At 35.7% G+C, this 22,427-nt stretch overlaps 1 protein-coding gene across 16 annotated transcripts in view; it reads left to right on the forward strand.

Moving 5' to 3' along the window:
* Nucleotides 1-22,427, forward strand: part of SOX5 (SRY-box transcription factor 5) — a 1,021,040-nt gene that overhangs the window by 907,166 nt on the left and 91,447 nt on the right. For all 16 annotated transcript variants that reach the window (XM_040488995.1, XM_040488992.1, XM_040488993.1 and 13 more), the window contains one exon: nucleotides 9,145-9,230. In XM_040488995.1, coding sequence (XP_040344929.1) covers nucleotides 9,145-9,230 — 86 coding nt within the window. The remainder of the gene's footprint in view (nucleotides 1-9,144; nucleotides 9,231-22,427) is intronic.

Below are 22,427 nucleotides of genomic sequence, written 5' to 3' on the forward strand. Positions count from 1 at the left end.
AAAAAAAAAAAAAAAAAAGAAAACTGAAGTCTGTGTTTGCATAGTGTTCTAAAAATAGTCTATGATGTCTTCTAAAATAATACTTTTTTTCTAAAAATAGTCTGTGTTTTCTAAAATAATACATTTGGGGTTTGTTTTTTTGTTGTTTGTTTTGTTTTTTTTTTTTTTTTTTTTTTGTTTTTTGTTTTGTTTTTACTCAAGTACTAATGTTTATAGTACTTACTGTAAAGTCCTGGACTTTTTTTTTGTAGAATAAGAATAATTATATCTACCCTACTGAGTTGTTGTGAAGATTAAGTGAGATTTTATACACACACGTAAATATGTATGTGGATGTATATATATATATATATATATATATATATATATACATATATATATATATAATTTTAACAGTGCTAAGATTCAACAAATACTAGTTGCTCACATTCCAAATTAGTAGGAAAAAATGAATTATTGAAACAGGATGTTGGAGCAATTGAATAACTACTTGGGTAAGAATGATTCATTCTTTAAATAATTTACTAAAATAAAAGCCCAAAGTATAACTTTTTTTTTTTTTTTTTTTGCTCCTGTCTCTCTTTTCTCCCATCAAATTGGTCATCAAATATGTCTCCCAGATCTCCTTCCCTTATGCTTAGTTTAGGCCACTATCATTTCCCGCTTGATTTATTGCAGTAGTATTTAACAAGTCTGTCTCCAGTCTCTCCCTCTTTCAATCGATTCTATCCCTTGACACAAAATTGATCTAAAACACAAATCAGACTATGTCACTCTCCTGCTTAAAATCTTTCAGTGACTTAACATTGCCTTTGAAGTAAAACACAAGATTCTATAAGATATGTGTTCTACCTCCTTTTTAGCTGCATAGCTTACCCTTCCCTTACCGCATCAGACACAGTGAGAGTATTTAAATATCCTCGAAAGTAGGGGTCAGTAAAAGATGGTGGTTATTGTTCGCACTGCCTGATCAATGGCAGAGGGCTCCTTCCAAGCCAGAGGAACCCACTGATTAATCTATGGTTCCCTAAGATGAAAGAAAGCAATTTTCTTCAAAAGTTCTATCCATAGTGTCCTTTTTAATGTCATTCTTTCGTTAGATTCCTACAGAGCTCTGTCCACCTGGAAGTTAGAGTGGTAAAAGCAGAATGTTTTAAGTACTATCTGAGAAAATGGTGAATTAGAGCAATTTTGGTTATACTAAATGGTGGAAGCTTACTGTGGGACTCTAGCAAGTAGAAGACATGGAAAGTAGGTGATAAAATGGTCCTGAAAGGCAATGCCTTAGTGAAACTAGCTATTTTTAAACATTTTTTTAAGTTTATTTATTTTTGAGAGAAACAGAGACAGCATGAGCAGGGGAGGGGCAGAGAGAAAAGGTGAGAGAGAATCTCAAGCAGGCTCTGTGCTGTCGGCATGGAACCAGATATGGGGCTAAATCCCACCACTATGAGATCATGACCTGAGCTGAAATCAAGAGTCAGATGCTTAAATGACTGAGCCACCCAGGAGCTCCTGAACCTAGCTATTTTTAATAGACATTTTAGCAAATAACCTTTCTTCACACTGTTTCCAAGTTAAGTTCTTCTTTTCTTGAGGTTTTCAGAGTACCTTCTACACTACTTTCTGATTTGCTCATTGTATCATCCAATTGGCTTATATGTTTATCCCTCTCACTTGATTAGAAACTTGTCTAGGGCTAGGATTGTGTGTGTGTGGGTATGGGTTTTAAATTTTGTATTTCCCAGCACCTAGGGAAGGCAATCTGGTATTTGTCAAGAAAACCAAACCAACCAACCAACCAACAAAACACCATGGAGGGCTAATAAAGGAATGCATCTCCTTGTTTCAGTGAAAATAATGCCATAAAACTTTCCAGAACATTTATACTAATCCGTGGATGAAAGGATGTAGGTCCTTGACCCGGGGTAAGAATATATTTGCTTTGACAATCTTCCTGAGCCTAGATAACCTTGTTGGGAAATATTGTTTCTCTTACTTTATTATATATCAGAGAGGTAAATCCTTCTTAATGTCAGTAGGGATTATTATTATCTAAATATTCATTACTTTAACACTATTGCAATTAACATGCTTTCTAAGGGGTTATTGGGTTATTTAATATTAGCTATATCATTTATATCAATAGACACTATAAGCTAGGTTGTATTCTAAAAACAATTGACTAATATACCTCACATATTTTTCAACTTTTTGAAAAAAAATGTTTTGAGCTAGAATTTTCCGTACTTGGCTTTGAAATAAGAAGCCAATTAATTTTGGAAAGGCTTAGGGAAAAACTGTTCAAATGGTTAAAACCTAGGAAAGAGTAAAAGATATTACTTTTAACTAGTTGAAAGTGAATTTGAATAACTTACACATGGTTGAACTTTAAAAGTCAGAATTTTCCATTATTTAATTTTTACTAAGTACTTCATGAGGTATTTACAAAATAAACCTGTTAAATAAGGGATGGCACAAATAGATGACAGTATTTACTTCAATAAAGGATCTTTTTTTCCCCAGTAGGTCTTAATTACTCTTTTGCCATTAAGAACCACCCTTGACCTTATTTTTAAAGTCTGATAGATTCTGTGTTTGCTTTGGACACCAGCATATGCATGCAATATATTTTGAATTTAATTAAGAGTGAAATTGCTATATTGGCCAGCTTCACAGCTATTGTATTTGTATTTACTTAGTAACTTGGGACAAATTTGAGTCAAACTAGTTTTGCATATCTGGGTCTGAAAAATTGGTAATAAGGTAGACATGCGTCAAGTTATGTATGTTTGTATGCTAAAAGGAGATGGTTGTGATAATGTGGTACCTTAGACACAAACTTTTGAAAATTAGTTGATATCCTGTTTATGACTATATAATTATATCTTGGAAACTGTATATGATTAAAGACACATATTAGCTATCACAGTCTCTTTAACTCCAGCTGCCAGTCTTTTGTTTTCTCCAATTTACTTAAACATCAAATACATTGATGTGTGGCTGTGTATGGCAAACATTAGTTTGCTAAGGCTACCATAACAGAATAGGACAAACTGAGTGGCTTAAGCAACAGAAATTTATTTATGGAGGCCAGAAGTCCAAGATCAAGGTGTCAACAGGGTAGATTTCCTTCTGAGTTTTCTTTCCTTGACTTGTAGATAGATGGCCATCTTCTCCTCTGTCCTCACATGGTTGTCCCTCTGTGTTGTTTGCATCCTAGTCTCTTCTTAGAGACTTAGAGGATAGCAGTCCTGTTGAATTAGAGCCCACCTGTGTGACCTCATTTAGGATTTCAACATATACATTTGGAAGGAGGGAGCACAACTCAGCTTATAACACATATATACAATTATTTAGCTTGTATAAATGTTTTATATATATATATACATGCATTTATACTCACACATACAATATGGGATGTGTATAACATGATAGTTATTCATTCATGCATGTACAATTGACCCTTGAACAACACAGGTTAGAGCTGCACAGGTCTTCTTATATGCAGATTTTTTCGGATAAATATAATACAGTACTGTAAAAATATTCTCACTTCCTTATGATTTTCTTAATAACATTTTCCTTTCTCTAGCTTACTTTATTGTAAGAATGCAGTATATAATAATATAACATATAAAATATGTGTTAATTGATTATTTATGTTATCAGTAAGACTTTCAGTTAATAGTGGCCCTTAGGTCCCTGGGGAGTCCAAGGTTATACCTGGATTTTCAACTGCATGCGAGTCGGCACTTCTCACCCTTGTGTTCAAGTAGCAACTGTGTGTATATATATCCAAGTAGATCCACATATATACAAAGGAAAATTGACTATATTCATTCATTAATATGCATTAATGAATTTAGAAAATGAAATGATAAAAGATAAAATACTAATATATGCATTTTTAAAATTTATAGAATAATCTAGATTTTGATAATGAACTTTATATGCATGTATCACACTCAATTTGTTATTAACAATTAGATAATAGTAATTGAGAAGTGCCCAAAATATCTATGCAGGTGCTTGCTATCAATCCAAATGTATGAGGAAGTCTTTGTCCCTAGGTTCGAGATCTGGGGTCATTTTTTTTTTAATGTTTGTTTTAGTTTTGAGAGAGAGAGAGAGACAGAGGGGAGGGGCAGAGAGAGAGAGAGACACACAGAATCTGAAGCAGGCTCCAGGCTCCAAGCTGTCAGCACAGAGCCCGACGTGGTCTTGAACTCACAAACTGCGAGATCATGAACGAGCCAAAGTCATTCGCTTAACCAACTGAACCACTCAGGTGCCCCCAGGTCCAGGGTCATTTTTAAAGCCCCCCTGCTACCTACCTTCTTTTATGATACTTGCTAAAACTTTATTTCATAGTCATTGCCGTGTTGTATCCAAATAGCCTCCAGTGTGGGGTATTAAGTTTCCCAACTCCTTCCCTTCAGTCTCTTTTCCCTCTACTTTATTCTATCACCTATCAGGTAAACTGATTTCTCTCCATTCCTTCAGCATGTCATACATGTTTTAATGTGTTTCACCCACCCAAAACATCTATCCCCCCTCTTCCTGCAAATCTTCAAGGCCAAGCTTACTCTTATTTTCGTCTTTATTCTCTCACTTAATTAGAAAAGATGGATGTGTAGTAGATAGAGACCAAGGTTTCTTTTGTTTTGCCTCCCAAAGAACCTAGCAGAGTTCTGGTCACATGGTAGATGTTGTAAGTACTGATTAATTGATTAATTCGCAACAGGGTAACTAAATTATATAAAATGAATGATCACTGTGAAGGGCATCACAGCCTCTACTTTTTGCTGTAGTTAATTTTAAGATTATATTGATTAAATGAACAATAGAAACAAATTACATAGTTTAAGTATTTAAGTTGCCTATTCTAATAGTCATACTATAATATTTGTTATTTTTGCTAGTTTGCATAGTACAAATTCAGCTTTTAAACATCTAAACTTCCCCTTATAAATTCAGATAGTGTTTTATAGATTAGATATTAAAAATACTAAATGGTAAATAAAACCTTATCCATGTAACATCAGTCAGTGGTCCACTCTCTCCCCTGTATCATCAGGGTTTTTTTTTTTTCCTATATTTACTGGATCGTTCTTACGGGCATGCAAGCATTCTATAAGTTTTACAAGTATACCTTTTAAGTAAGGTTTTCTGGATCACATGCCCTCCAATAACTACTGCAAAACACCTCACTAGAATTGTCTGTTCCGTCGCTTCTCAAATAAGTACAAACTGCCTGGGACTCTTGTTGAAATTTAATTTCTAATTCAGAAGGTATATACTTGCTGCTTTAACAAATTCTCCCAAAACTTAATGGCTTAAAACAATAAAACATGTATTTGCACACAGCCCTGCTGGGAACCTGTGGCTCAGGATCATTCACATAGTTGTGACCAGCGTGTTGGCCTGGACTATGTAGTCATCTCTAGGCTTGACTGGAGGAAGAATCTGCTTCTAAGCTTTCTCCTTTGGCTGTTGGCAGGCCTCATCTCTTTGCTTGCTGTTGGCTGAGAACATCATGCCTTTGCTATGTGAGCCTCTTTTTAGGGCAGCTCAACATAGCTGCTTAGTCCAAGACAGATAGACAGGGTAGGGTTAGGGAGAGGATAAACAAGACAAAACCAGAATCTTCTTGTAACCCAATGTCACAAGTAATATCGCATCACTTTGCCTTCTTCTCTTCAAGGGTAGGAGATTACAAGGATGTAAACACAAGGAAGGAAGTAGAGTCATTGGGGGGTTCCATCTTAGATGCTGCCTGTCCAAGTAGATTTGGTGTGGGGTTTGAAATTCTACATTTTTAACGAATTCCTAGGTGATAACTGTTATTATTCTCCAAGAACTTCATTTTGAAAAGAAAGGGTCTACACTTCCTGACTCCAGTTCTACTTTTAATCATCCTCTGTTGGTCACACTCACTCCAATTAGGCTTTCTCACCCTCCACTACACTGAAACTGCCCATGTTGGAGTCACCAATGACTTCCACATTACTAAATCCAGCATTTGAAATAAAATCACTCTTTCTGAAAATCTTTCCTTACCTGGGTTCTGGAACATTAAATTTATATTTCTCCTTAGTTTTTCTGCTAGTTGCCTATCTCCCTGACTATAAATATTACTATATTCCACAACCAACCCTTGGACCTATTTTTTTTATCTACAGTTAACTCCTAAAGAGTCTACTGAAAGCTTATAGCTTTACATTCCAGATATATGCTGACCACTCTCAAATTTACATTTCTGATATGATTTTTTCCCCTAAAATACTGACGTGTTTACCAAGTGCCTCACTGAACATCTCTATTCAGATATCTAATAGTAATTTCAAACTTAAAGTGTCCAAAATAGAATTATTCATACCCCGCAGCCTCTCCCTTCCCCACCAGGCCCAACCTGGCAATCTTGCTTCTCATTTATGTTTGCAAACCAAACAAACAGTACTACTCTCCAATCTGGCTGTTCAGTGAAAACCACAAGAGTCATCCTTGAGTCCTCTCTTACTCTCATATGTAAACAATCATGAAGTTGTGTCTGTGTTGCCTCTTTTTATCCCTTGACTTTCTCCATCATTCTCCATCCCAACATCACCACCCTTGTACAGACCATTATTATGTGTTACAGAGAGTTCTGATCTTTTTACTATTGATTATAGCTTCTAACCTCTAGCCCAGATGATTTTACTCAACCCATCTTTTTCTACATTCATGGTTTCCTTTAGCCTACAGAATGAAGTTTAGATTCTTTTTTTTTATTTTTCAATGTATGAAATTTATTGTCAAATTGGTTTCCATACAACACCCAGTGCTCATCCCAAAAGGTGCTCTCCTCAATACCCATCACCCACCCTCCCCTCCCTCCCACCCCCCATCAACCCTCAGTTTGTTCTCAGTTTTTAGATTCTTTAATATTGTTTATAATGCTGTACATAATCTGGCCCCTGATTCCCTCTCCGGTCCCATTTATCTCTTTTTGTTTACCTGTGTTCTAAAGCAGTGCAGGGACTGGGCTATGATATGACACTCCCATTTGACTGTAAGTCTTCATTAAAATGGTTTTTCTTTCTGCAAGGCTCTTCTTTTTCTTCTTTGTTTGGCTAGCCTTCTCTTCATTCAGATTTCAGCTTAAACCTAACTTCTTCCTGGAGGCCATCTTTGATCTCTTAGACTAGGTTTAAGGCACCTATGGTGTAGTGCATAGTGTTACATACTTCCCTGTCTTAACAGTCAGTGTATTTTCTACCAATCATTGAATTATCTTTTTCCTTTTTCTCCCATTAAGCTATAAGTTCTGGGGAGACCAAGTCAGCAGATGTAGATTCAGGTATTTTGAAGCCTGAAAAATATAACTTTGGGGTCCTCTTTAAGAATATATGTAATTATGGGGGCACCTGGGTGGCTCAGTCAGTTAAGCATCCAACTTCAGCTCAGGCCATGATCTCACAGTTTGTGAGTTTCACCCCTGCATCTGGCTCTGTGCTGACAGCTCAGAGCCTGGGGCCTGCTTCAGATTCTGTGTGTGTGTCTCTCTCTGCACCTCCCCTGTTTGTGCTCTGTCTCTCAAAAGTAAATAAACATTAAAAAATATATATTTAATTATTTATTTATAATTATTATTTTAATTATATACACATAATTTAAAATACACACACTCAAGTGAAAATGAGAGTTTTCATTTATAAAAGAAATCACAACAAAGTAAAAACGCTGACAAATATGAAAGCATATGATACTGTAAACATGCTTCCAGAGGCCCTTCGCAGAATCCCAAAGCTTAAGCTTCATTAAATTCCCAGTAAACACACCTCTACAAGTCAGTCTTCTTTAAAAATCTATTTCTAGTGTTGAGAGCAGTGCTTGATATGTAGCAGATACTCAACAAATATTTTGGAATGGATATATTAACTTTATTTTCACAAATTAGATTACTAAAAATAGATTTTTTCTATATTAAAAAATTGTTCTTGGGGCGCCTGGGTGGCGCAGTCGGTTAAGCGTCCGACTTCAGCCAGGTCACGATCTCGCGGTCCGTGAGTTCGAGCCCCGCGTCGGGCTCTGGGCTGATGGCTCAGAGCCTGGAGCCTGTTTCCGATTCTGTCTCCCTCTCTCTGCCCCTCCCCCGTTCATGCTCTGTCTCTCTCTGTCCCCCCAAAAATAAATAAACGTTGAAAAAAAAATTGTTCTTATAATTATTATTTTTTTATTTTTTGCTACACTCGTATTTCAAATGCCAATAATGTACATGCCTGTTAGCATGTCAGTGGGCTCTAAGCAGAAAGTCTATTGTACTTCTTTACCAAATGGAAAAAAAAATTGCATCAAAAATGTATACTCCAATCTTTTAGGTTGTATGTATATATATTTGTGTGTGTCTCTATATCTTTATAGATCACATGTATTAAAACTTTAATGTTGAATTCCTAAGATTTTGGTTTTTCAGATATCACCACAAACAAAAACCCTTCAGGGAGAGACCATCTATATTCTGTTTTCTTTATAATATATTTTATAAACATTTATCTCTGAGATAATAAGGATACCAATATTCTATATAAAACAATGCATAAAATGTTTTCTTTATTCTCAAATCATCCACAAGACACTACTTAAGAGGTTATTTGAATTAAGACAATAACATTGCATTCAAAAGGTAAGCTATTTGGCTTACATCTTTAGAGTTGAGTTTGTTAAAATGGAATTAAATTTAGTTAAGTTTCTCTTATGGTAACATTTTAAATTTGCTGAGGGTTGGTAGGCTCATGTCAAGACTGTTAGGGGTGTGTGTGTGTGTGTGTGTTTGTGTGTGTGTGTCTGTGCGTGTGTGTGTGTGTGTGTGTTATAAAGTGCAGCCTTCTGATCAATGCACACTTTTTCCTCCCATTTTCCTAAATACATCATGAAAAAAGGATGAGGTTTCCGCCTTAATTGCTTGTGCCTTTTATTCACATTCCTCTCTCAGCCAGAATTGTGAAAAGAGTGTTAGTAAAAGGCTGCACAATAGAGCTTTTCATTAGGCCCCAGCAAGGCACACAAAGGAAGGCTTTTGGAAAGAGTGAATGCAGGAGTTTAATTTGCAGGTGGAGAGTAGATAAAAGGTGCTGACACCTCTATTCTTCTCTTACTTAGGTGACCCTTACCCTGTTCAGCTGATCCCAACTACCATGGCAGCTGCCGCTGCAGCAGCACCAGGCTTAGGCCCGCTCCAACTGCAGGTAAGTCGGGAAACAATGCAGAAGAGACAAAGGTTAAGTAAACAGGGAAAACAGCTATTATCGTGTTAAAGCAAAATAAGGCTGACTAGTGATATTTGTCTCACTCTTTTTTTGTTTTTGACTTCCCTTGCACTGATTCTCAACCAAAAGTTGAGTGGTTGACTCTTTTAATTTGTGGCCCCTGTTTTCTGTACTAAAGAGAGCTTATTATACATTTTTATCGCCTGGTATGATTTAACACAACGGTCTCAGGTGTTGCTTTGATTACTGTGTAACATAGTTTCATCACAGACTGGTCCTCATCAAGATAAAAAGAACAAAACTGTCAAAGACATTCACACAGATACTTATGAATCAAGGCAACTTAACAGAAATTACATTTTAAAAAATGTTCAAGACACCCAATATTTCTGACTCTGTAGGTCTTTTTATTCTCCTGCTAATGCCAACTCAGTTGGGCAAGCAAAGAGAAATAAACCAAATAAGCGAGCGCCTAAATGAGCATAACTTTATCCAGGCATTCCAATTAAGACCTTTTTAGCCCTGAAGAATACATATTCCCATATATTCAAGAATGTCAGTGATAACTTTACCAGATGTCCAAGTGATTTTAGAAATTTTGTCTCCGGAGTTGAAAAGAATATCAGTAATATTATATTAAAGATATCTTTCATTAACTATTTAAATCTTTGAATCAGCATCCCTCAAAATCTTCCCTAGCTTCTGTTGTTATGGACTTCATAGTTATGCAATTAATGAGGATAACAAACCATCTAATAATAGAATCAATCACCCCTGTGAGAATTGTGTATTTTCCTTTGCCTGAGAGACACAGTATATCTGTAAACCCAGATATATACCAGTTGTGCTTAATAAACTTAACTTGTATGCACAAAAATGCATTGTCATGATAGATGATCTTAACCTATAAGGAAGAATAGAGTTTTATATTGTAGCCTTAAGAGACAAATATATCTGCCCAGCACTGGGGATTGTCAGAAGACCTGACGGGTTTCTGAAAAATCAGTTGAATCTCACAGGAAGTACACAGGAGGAGCTGAGACATACTGTGTTCTACAGAGGTTAATAACAGTCATTCCTAATCTACCTTTTCCACAAAAAGCTACAGTGTGAGTAAGTGTTTCTTTGAGCTGGAAGTATCTTGGGAAGTGTTAGAGCCAAGGAGACAATAAAAGTAGCATAACACTTGTTATCCTCTGAAATGGCATCCGGAAATAATGACAATATGGGAAAGTGGTTGTAATCAGTAAAACTTAAAAAGAGTAGTGAAATTAAAGGAAGAGGGAAGCATATCTGGAAATATATTTGAATGTAGAAATAAGAGTTTTGGAGATTTCTGATGTCCATTTTAAAAGTAAGTTAGACATTCTTGTCTCCTTTCACCCTTGGGTTAATGGTAAGTGGAAGCCGGGGCAAGTATGTTTCACTGTAGGATTCTAGTAGAAAGTAGCTTTGTTAGGCAACAATCCAAACTTCTCTTCCTACAGAGATGGTATTAAAATATTTGAAATTCTTTTATTTCCATCCTTATAATACATCAGATTCCCCTAAAATATCAAGATCTAAAAAAATCATTTTCAGAACAAGGAAAAGACACCAAATGTATTTGCTCTTGCTTTCACTATAATTTAATCTATAAGTAGAATAAAGATCTTTTTTATATAAGTGACATTGTACCCGTTAACATATATGAGTTTTAGTTAGGATCTCAGTAAACCAATACTGTGGTATAACAGGAAAATTAATAATCCAAAACTCTTTTGTGGTAAGCCACTAGCTACTAGTAAAACACATACAGGAGGACCTGGGTAGCTCCGTTGGTTAAGCATCCGACTTTTGGTCAGGTCGGGATCTTGCTGTTCATGAGTTCGAGCCCCTCCTCAGGCTCTGCACTGACAGTGTGGAGCCAGCTTGAGATTCTCTCATCCCCCTTTCTCTTCCCCTCCCCCACTCGTGCTTTCTCCCCCTCTTCTCTCTTCCTCTCTCAAAAATAAATGAGTAAAATTTAAAAAAATAAACACATACACATAAACACACATGCAAATTTTTTACTCATGATTTAAAAATGCTACTCAAATGCAAACACATTTCAAACTCGTGACATTTGCTAACTCAGTAACCTGCTAACCAAGTTATGACAAAAATGCTGATGAATTGGCACTTCTACAAATACTCTCTATGCATCACACTGCTGAAAGAAGTAGCCCGATTCATAAGGGCAGTTGTCTATTTCAGACTGCATGTCAATTTCATCCCTCTTTACACAGTTATATGTTAATTGAAGCCTCTCATTTTGAACATCTAGATCTAAGAAGGGCCCTATAAATGTATTCCTACTCATGATTGACTTTGCCTACCATTTGTGTTTTCTTTTGAAACAATCTTTGCCTGTCATTGTTCATACTTGGATGACATAGAGTAGAACCACAAATCCAGGATCTTCCTTAAAGAAAGAATGAAGAAGAGTACAGTTATTTTAAAAGATGAGCAAGAGGACATGTTTTAAATGTAGCCACTTTTTATTACTTAAATATTATTTCATGTTCCTGGATAAAATAATGAAGTTCTAGCCATGCAATAAAATACACCTTATATTTTAAAATCACCTTACTATATACTTTAGGAGCAGTTGAAATAGTCTAAGCATTGTGATGCATTTATTTTTTATAGAGAAAAAAGTGGCTTAATCTGGATTATGTAATTAACATGTTGTGCCAAGGGACTATTTTATTTATTTATTTTACAGTGAGATATCATTCTGTTTCTTCTGCCTTTAAAGTCTTTCCCGAGCCTCAGATCCATATAGACAACTATTTTTGACTGTCAAGAGGAAATATATAGGTGTTTACAGACAGTATAAGATGAATACCAAATGTAACTTACCAGTTCTCTTTCTTGCCCCGAGACCTGCTCATTCTCTGGTCCTAGCAAATGGCTCCACTCCATCTTTGCTCAATCTGGAAACATGAGAGTTATCCTTGTCTCCTCTTCCTCTACATCTGTTCATTCATTGCCTATGCATTCCACCTAATAAATACAGCAAGATCCATCCATTTTTTTTCCATCTTGCCTATTATTACCCTTCTGGTCAGGCTCCCCTCATTTGTTGCCTAATTTACCACAATAGCTCCTGCACTGGTCTTCTGTCTTCATCTTACCCCCTCCAATGCTCTCTCTACTCGATCAGAATAATCTTTCTGATTTTAGAAAATCTGATCATGTCCTTCTCTTACTTGTTTTCAAATTCTCTGGATCTTTACATGTGGTATTTCCTCTTCCTGGAACCCCATTACCCCACACCTTTACCAAGCCAACTCCTATTTCACTCAGATTGCAAGATAGAACATCACTTTCTAAAGAAATATTTCCTTGTCCCCAGGTCTAGATTAATGTAGCTCTTATGTGCTTCAAGAGCACACTGTATTTCCCCTCTCATAACACTTGTAGAAAAAGTTTAAATTCTACTTTCTGGCTTCTACCAGATGGCAAAATCTATGAAGACAGTGACTCATCATCATTTACATTAACCGAGTGTTTGAAATATTTTATGAACTCAGTATCTATTATATGAAAGGGTGAAAAATGAATCTTAACATCATAATAAGTTAGGTATCTATCTTGCTCAAAGAGCTATTCTGCTTTATGATATTGGAATTAAGCTGAATAGTAATGATTAGTTTTCAATATAAATTAATTTTCATCCTTTAAAAAAGACAATAGCCAAATTACAAACACCAAAGGTGTCATTGGCTCATGGAAGAAAAAAAAAAACTAGTAGTTTGAATTCAGTAAGATATATATTGAAATTTTATAATAAAAAAAAAACTTATTCCCTTTTCATGAAATAACCTTAGGAGAACACTACATGCCTAGCACCATGGTTAGCACTACAGTATTTTCTTTACTTGTATTTAAAAAAATATTTTTATGACAGTTTTGCTCCATACTACCTTATTCAATCTGCTCCAACTACACTAAGGGCTTTGCTGTCCCTTGACATGCCAAGGCATGCTCCTAGCTTCCACCTTAGAGTTTTATATTAGCTGTCCCTCTACCTGAAATGCTCTTCCCTCTGCCTGGAAGGCTCATTCTCTCACCTCATTCAAGAATCTGCTCTAATGTCATCTCTCTAAGACACCTACCCTAACTAACCTGTTTCAATCACAAAATAACCCTGCCAGATATACAACATCTTCTATTTCCCTTATTCTTTTTTTTTCCTATAGCACTTGTTATCTTCAAACATCCTATATAAGTTACGTATTATGTTCCTTATTTATTGTCTGTTCCAAATACTCCGTAAGCTTCACCAGAGCAGGGACTGTTATTTTCGTTATTGTTGTTCAATAATGTATCTCAAGTGCTCAGATTAATACCTAGAAAATAGCTGGTACTCAATATATATTTACGAAATGAAAGAAGCTATCATGAGTTAAGGGTAATAATCATTTTAATAATATAACAAGGCAGTATGTCATTAATTTCTGGAACAAATGTTATTAATTTAAAGACCTGGGAACTTTATATTTTTCAGCCCCTATTAGGAGATTCTCAGTATATGAGAAATCCCTAACTCTATCTCTCCTGCTCTTTCTTCCCTTTATCTCATCATAGCCATGGTCTGCTACAAAGAGAATGTGTTTTAGCATTTCCTGCAATTTATGTTATTCCTTTAAAGTAATTAGAATTTATACACACAAAAACAGACCAAACAACTTAACATTGGATTATTCTTGTATGGTTTGTCAATGTGTGTACAGACATACATAAGAATATGAACTGCTGGAGGTACTTTGACTCAATATGGCGCACCTTGTCACACAAAACTAAAGTAAGTGATTTCCAGATAATAGAAGAGTGTATTATCAAAATAGTAACTATCTAATTAACAATATCATATTCTGGGTTTACCCTTTTATGTTTCTCCCTCCCTTTCTTTCTCTCTCTTTTTTTTTCTTTCCTCTTCCTCTTCAAACTACCTGTATTTTTCTTTCAAGAGCCAATGATGCTTTTGGTATTTATCTTCCTGATATTGTCTCTTTTCGGAGGTGGGGGGGAGGAGGTGGTTCATGTATGCAGAAAACTAATATAGCTTCACTTCAGTTTCAAAAAGTGAGGATAATTATTTAAGCCAAATAAAGTTACACTTTGAATCTTTTGGATGTTTGGACTGGTTAAAATCAGCTAAGCGAATCATCTATTTCTAATTAATAAAACCAAATAATGGCAACAGTGCATCTGACATTCATTCCTCATATTCATTGTCATTAATTTGCATTTTACTTAATGGACATCATGAATTTTTTAACAGTAATAGTTATAATGTAGTGTACTATTTCTATTTTTTAGCTAGGCTTCTATGATTTGAAATTAGAAGGCAATATTTATCCATTTATTTCTCACTTTATAAATACCGTATTTGTGTTGGCCAAAAGATGGTTGCCACCTGTTCTACCTATAGGAAGCCAAAAATGTTGACTCCAACCAATGATTAATAGTGATAAGCAAAGGAAAAAACATTGAGATTATCCTTGGATTGTCATATTTTACTCAAAATAAGCAAGTAGCATTCATTCAAGATTTTTTACTGAATTAGTGAAACTTTTTAATGAATTCAGTAGGATCATTTTTTAAATTCATAATGGTATTTTTGGAATAAAGCCTCAAAATTACAAGTTGCCATAATTGAAATCTCACGGGCTATCATTCCAGTAACTGGTATCATCACTAACATGCATTCTCTGGGGTTGAGAAAATGAGAGGTGTCACGTGATCACGTTAGAGAATGAAACATACAAAATATCAACGGAAATCAGTCTTTTTTCATAGCTATCAAAGGTACATGCAAGTCCTAGTGGAAATGGCTTAAGCTTCTGTGTGACAGACAGTAACATCAAGGCAGACATGGATAAAAAACTGAAGTTCATCTTTTTATCAACCTCCTGCCAGTCTCCGAAGGAGGTCAATAATTATGACAGGACACAGATAAATGCTTCATATTTCCCACAGCACTGTAAGTGACTGAGCATGGCTTTATGTATCTGACCAAGAGGCACACCCAGAAAATCAATAAGGGAGAAATAACCATATGGAGAGGTCTGGATGTGAGGAATTTTACCTTCTTATTGAAAGAATTGCTTACAAGGATGGTTTTTCTCTTTACCTACCTACACACTGTACTATTCAGCGTAACTTTTAGGTCCTTGTCATGTTCATACAGGGTGAAAAATGCTCTACTGCTCCTCATTTCAGTTGCAACCCTGGTGCGCTGTTTGCTGTTGGACTTCTGTCTGCATGAGTGAGATTTCTTGCAGGTTAGAAGAGTGAATTCCCTCTTTGCGTCTCCCTTCGACCCTGAGCCTGCAGGGCAGACAGACAGAAGCACACATATGATTAATACAGCACAGCTGCAAGTGTGAGTCATTTGCATATGTATTAATAGAGGCAAAAAACCCAACAATTAAATTATATAGAGACATCCTGCATACTAAAGAACATATGCAAATAGGCCTGAAAAAGTGCAGCCAACATTTTCTCTGACTTTTCCAAGCCCATATGGGCTAGAGTCAGAACCCAGCAGTGTTCAAGAATCTCCTTTAAGGAAGAACCTGGTAGGAACTACTTTCATACTTATTACCACCCCTAGGGTTCCCGGGAGCTGTTTTGACATTTGGACAATGGAGACAGTACAAGCAGTGTCTTTTTCATGCTATTTCTGTATTTTCTTGTTTCCAGCAGCTTCATGGTGTGTCATTACATGCTAACAGAAACATCAGTACATGTGTGCTTTTCCATAGTACCCGTTTTTATCATAATAGCCAATCAAATAAATGCTAAAATTTACATTGTATTTGAAGTCCTATCATCGCTCTACACTAAAGTAATACAACTATCGTCAGTGCCAGATTTTCTGGTCACAAGTCAGTCAATGCCCATTACTTGATGGCATTCTGTGTTCTCTTAATCAAAACATACGTAGGTTACTCTGACATGTTTTGTGGCTAATTACCATACATAAAAGGATTGTGAGGCTCAAGGCCAACAGTAAATTATCCTTTCCTAGGACTGGATAATTTAATACAATATCAATGTATTAAAATTTTAAAAAGTGTACAGCTTTTTCATTTTATTGAAAAAACAGAAACTGCTCAATTTTCTAGTCGTGGCTATATCTATGTAAGAAAGAGCAACTAACATTCTTCAGATTCACAGATTGTATTTATATAAGAAATTTATTCTTCAACCTAATTGTCAATTGACCTTATATTATGAGTATTCTTTAATTATTCAAGGAAACTTTTATGAAGACAAATTCAACATTAAGAATAGTATTTCACATAATTGCCTTGATAGGACCGATAAGAATCTTGAACCTAAAGAACCCTGATGAAGACAGATGCCTCTTAAGAGGAGCAAATGCTGAGGTTTGTTGGTACCAGAAAACTGTTGAATAATATCCATTCTTTGCCATGGTAAAGTCTCAAATGGCGCAACTGGAACATGTAAATTGCATTACCTACAACTGGTAAACATAGGACAGAAGTCTGTAGTTAATATATGCAGAAAAATTTAGTCTCTTAGCAGAGGATAATTAGGAAACAGAAAGACTAAAGGAAAAATTTTTATTATATTAAGGCATTGTCTTTGGATTAATATTTTAAAAGGCACTGTTGCCTAATGAGAGGCATTGTGACATAATGGTTGAAAGTGTGGTACCTGCAGCCATCCATGCCTTAAAGAACTATTATTCTGTTATTCACCAGCTCTGTGACTTTGGACAAGTTACCTAACTTCTCCATGCCTTAATTTTTTGTCTGTATAATGTGGGCATAAATGATATCTTTTTGTGAGGATTAAATGAGGTAATACATATAAAGTGTGCAAAGCAACAAAAGTGTTAATTACAGTTTGTCAAATATTATGTGCTAGGTAATAGTAAATGCTTGGTATTATTAGTTGTTTAATAACTGTTATTCACTGAAATTAAAACTATTTCTTTTTTTTTAATGTGTATTTATTTTGAGGGGAGGTGGGCACAGAGAGAAGAGGAGAGAGAATCCCAAGCAGGCTCCACACTGTCAGGGCTCAATCCTGTGACTCTGGGATCATAAGCTGAGCCTAAATAAAGAGTCTGATGTTTAACCCACTGAGCCACCTAGGCACCCCTAAAACTATCGCTAAAAGGAAATCTCACAAATTAGGATTTGGCAGACTTATGTGCATTTACTTTGCAGGTCAGCAGGTAAAGCAAGTTAGTAAAATTGAGGCATATCATCCTATTTATGAGGAAATACTTACATTCCCCTGTGTGGTACAATTTTAAGACCCATCACAAGAATCTATGGGAAACAATGAGTTTACTTATCCCACCAAAATGTAAGAAGTTACTTGGAGCATAATGTTCTGTATTTTTCTATTACTCACTCTTTGTCTCAATATTTATATCTATAAAATAAGAATAATGCTTGCGGCACCTGGGTGGCTCAGTCGGTTAAGCGTCTGACTTCGGCTCGGGTCATGATCTTGTGGTTCTTGAGTTCAAGCCCTGCGTCAGGTTCTGTGCTGACAGCTCAGAACCTGGAGCTTGCTTCAGATTCTGTGTCTCCCTCTCTCTCTGCCCCTTCCTAACTCATGCTCTCTCTCTCTCTTTCTCTAAAAAATAAACATTAAAAAAGTTAAAAAAGAAAAAGAGAAAGAATGCCTCCTGTTGAGTCCTGTTTTTCCATGGGTGTAATGCAAATGGACTGTCTCAATGAGCTGCCCACACTATTCTAAATAAATACCTTATACTATTTAAAATAAGTTATTTACATAGATGCCTTTAATGTAATATGCATTTTTAGATAAATAATATAAAAAAGATTTTCTGGTATCACCCTTCAAAAGTCATATCTCTTTTTTGAGGTATATTGATAGAATATTTACTCTTATTCTACTCCTCTGTTGTCTATATATAGATACTAAACTATTTCTCTTATAAATCTGAGAAAATTTATAAACTTTGTATGACTTTCTTTAAAGAAAAAATTCCTTTGGTTTCAAACTTGAATGTGGAAGCAAATTATTTTTATAAACCCCATAGTATCCTAAAAATTTTATTTACTCAGAAAATATTTATTCTTTGTAAGCTCTTCAGCTAAGCGCGTTAAGGAATGCAAAGATGAGTCAATTAAGAATCCTTAATGGATTATCGAGAAGCCTGAAATTTAAAAGAATGAATGCAGTGTGAAAGTGGAGTAAAACTTGAAGAAAGTCATAAAACCTCCTTTCCTATCAAGTATATTCGAAATGGAAAGGACCTCAGAGACCATTCATTGAAAACCATTATTTGAAACTATTCACAGGAATCCAGGCAGCTCCAAGAACCCTAAACGATAACATTCACTTTTGTATGTTTTATAGATCTAGTTATACAGGCTAAGATTGTTTGAATGAAAGAATCTGCTGCTAAAACAAAATTTTAAAACCATTCTTTTAGTCCACGTCCATAATTTTATTGATGATGCCATTTGGACTCTAAGTGGTGACCTGGCTAAATCCAATTATTAGCAGAAGTGTACCACCTGGGATCCTAGCAACTGAAAGCTAAATCTAGCTTGTTCTCATTTTACCATGGTATCCTTAAAAATAAACTCATATATTCATATATATTATTTTTAAGTAGTTTTTTTTTGTATAAAAGGGGGAGAAAAATGGCTGTTTTTGCTTTTAGACTATTAAATTAAGGATGAATAAAACAATGGGTAGGATTTGCATACTAGTAACAATGACAACCTTCTGAATTGCTTTCATTTTGCTGAGTTCAGTGATTGTGCTCTGAGAATTAATTCTTTTGTGAAAAGCTATTGAAAGATCAAGGAATTTAGAAAACAAAACAACAGAGAAGCATGCTGTTTCATATCTATTTGTTCATAGAAGGTTCAAAGTGGGATTGTTTATATCACAAGTCTTGTTGATATTTTATTTGCTTCTCAGAAGAAAGATAGTATTCAAAGATGATTATATAATCATGCAGATAAGATTTTGTAGTCAAGAAAGAACTGTTCTGAGAGAGAGACCAAGGAGAAAAATCACATTACAATATTGAGCTGTGTGTGGTTGGCAAATGTCTTCAGGAGACTTGAAAATAGAGCCCTATTTGCTTCCTTCAGATGAAAAACTGAAGCCAGTCCCATATATTTCAAATTTGCTTTTTTTCCTGTGGAAGTTTCTCAATATTGTCCTGCCAAACTGAGGGCATGCAAAGAAAGGGGGGGAGGGTGGGAAATGAACCCTTAATAATTTCATATTTCTTAATCCTGACCTTTACTTTAATGTCATACTCCTTTTCTTACCTAGCTACTGTTTGGATAAAGGAGGTAGACAGGAAGAAATGGAGGAATAGATTCAAAGTATGCTCGTGGATGATTTGCTACAATGAGCATTGGGCCAGCATAATTAATGCCTCCAACATGAACATTACAACAGCGGTCTCTTCCTTTTCCCATTATTAAAACTTCTTCAACATAGAATGGAAAAAAAAGTAATAGCGATAGTGAAAATTGCAATCACTTCCTTCTAGGAATGAGGCAGAACTATATAGCAAATGTTGTCCATCTATGGTAGTTGCTTTAAGATAAGTTTCCATTGGAATTTTATACTGTGCCCTACAACTCCAGCCACTTCAAGTACGTGCTCAAAATATTTTTCATATGACTAGTTTCCCTCTAAATTAGCTCTTTAGTTGTAAAGGAATCTTAAGTTATTATAAACCATGCACCTAAAACATTTGAGTAACATAGAAGTTATGCCAAGACACTTAACCAAACAATAAAAAAAAAAAAAAAGCTAGGCCCTATGTGTCTTCATTTTTATTCCTTTTTCATTTGATTAATCTTTTATCTGGTTTATTTCCAGAGCAATTTTAAACTTAGATGTTTTAGTGTCACCTTAGACACAGGCTAGCATCAAATACATTATGAAACCATAAAGTATCCTGTCATAGATTCAATCTTTGCTTTGCTATTTAGTAGTATGCGGCATAGTAACTAGTTAGATGACTTGAATGGCTTTAGCTGTTTTTCCTCCTTTCTGTTAAACGTATTCCCCAACCTTGATTTAAATATTTTTAACTATTTAAATAAATCTAACAAATAAATAATATGCAAATGTTATATACTATATAATGAATTATGGGCTTTTGTTTTATGAGACACCTTGTTTGTGTGCCTGTGGTCAAGGTACTCAATACCTTAGTCTTACTTTCTTCACATGTGAGATTTGCTAATTTTCTTCCTGCATGGCAAAGCTAGTGTAAGGTTTAAATGAGATACTGAATACAAAATGTTCAGTATAGCATAAGCTGTCAGCCATCATTAGCTGCTGTCATCCTCATTATTATCTCCTAGGTTCAAGTACTTACCCTTGTCAGAAAAGAGCCTAACAAATTATTTTGTAATTTAAGTCAGAAAGTAATTGTCTAGGATATAGCAATTATGTCTTACAGTACAAAGGAGTATGGTTATTGTAGAAATCCATCTTATTCAAGTACTTGATGCAAGCAGAATATCTTTACGAAAATAAAATACGTTTTTAAAATAATCTTTCTTGTACATGTAAGACTACAAGAAACCTATGTTTCAGTTCTTCCTAAAAATAAATAGAATCTATCTCTCTAATGTTTTCATTCCACGTGAGTTACTAGAGCTTTTATGGCATTGGCAATCATTTGGGAAAGGAACGAGCTTTTCCTTTTGAAGGGATGTGCTACTGGAAAGTTGTAGTGTTTGTTACAATGAAGAGAGTTTTACAACATGGAGAGTTAGGGCATAAGAATAGTTAGGGCATAGTAAAGGCAGCCAAAGTAGCTTATCTAACCATCATTATCCCCCTAACGACCCAAATTGTTCAACAAATAAGGGTTCTAGTCTCGCCTGCCTTTGAAGTGATGTAGGAGTCTGGTCTTGAATCATTTAATCTGTTATGACTCAAGTTTTCTTATTTGTAAAATGCATATTACTGTCCTACCTCTAGCTGTCCTACCTATATATAATGGAGGAAGGAAAAAAATGAAGCAAAAAAAGGACTAGTGAAAATAACCAGTAGCCCCAGAAATCCCCAGAAGGAGCCTTTGCACCTTACAAGTGGACTTCTCTCATTTATGGACACGTTTATTCATATGCTGTCAAGGAAAACATGAGACAAGGGTAATGAGGCAATTATTGATCTGAGACGTTCAAAAGAAATGCTTTACACACTTGAAAATAATCAAGCTAGCTCTGAAGATCCGATTAGGCAAGAAAGTTTTATTTATTCCTATTAGGTAGCTCCATGGAATGAGAAGATAGATGAGCAGGTCAGACCAGGACTAGATTGCCCAATAGACAACCTAACAGCATACTTAAACACAAGAAAGGAAGAGCTATCTAGATGTAAATAAATAACAATTTCACATAAAATAACTTCATGGCAGTAATCAGAATACTGTCATTTTTTAATTACAGTCACGGTATTTGGACACTACCAACTTTTTTTGTCCTTAGGGCTGATAAAGGTTTTAAAATAGGAACATCGGGGCGCCTGGGTGGCTCAGTCAGTTGGGCGGCCGACTTCGGCTCAGGTCATGATCTCGCGGTCCGTGAGTTCGAGCCCTGCATCGGGCTCTGTGCTGACAGCTCGGAACCTGGAGCCTGTTTCCGATTCTGTGTCTCCCTCTCTCTGACCCTCCCCCGTTCATGCTCTGTCTCTCTCTGTCTCAAAAATAAATAAACGTTAAAAATTTTTTTTTTAAATCTGGTTTTTTTTGGGGGGGGGGGTCGCGCCTGGGTGGCTCAGTCGGTTAAGCGTCCGACTTCGGCTAAGGTCATGATCTCGCGGTCCGTGAGTTCGAGCCCTGCATCAGGCTCTGTGCTGACCGCTCAGAGCCTGGAGCCTGTTTCAGATTCTGTGTCTCCCTCTCTCTATGACCCTCCCCCATTCATGCTCTGTCTCTCTCTCTCTCTCAAAAATAAATAAACGTTAATTTTTTTTTAATTAAAAAAAAATAGGAACATAATTCTAAAAATCAACCTTTCTGGGGGGCCTGGGTGGTTCAGTCAAGTGAGCGTCCTACTCTTGATTTAAGCTCAGGTCATGATCTTCTGGTACATGGGATTGAACCCCATATCAGGCTCTCCACTGACAGTGCGGAGCCTGCTT

The sequence above is a fragment of the Herpailurus yagouaroundi genome, unplaced genomic scaffold (genome assembly GCF_014898765.1).
Source record: "Herpailurus yagouaroundi ecotype Mexico unplaced genomic scaffold, PumYag 166, whole genome shotgun sequence".
NCBI classification, from domain to species: domain Eukaryota; kingdom Metazoa; phylum Chordata; class Mammalia; order Carnivora; family Felidae; genus Herpailurus; species Herpailurus yagouaroundi.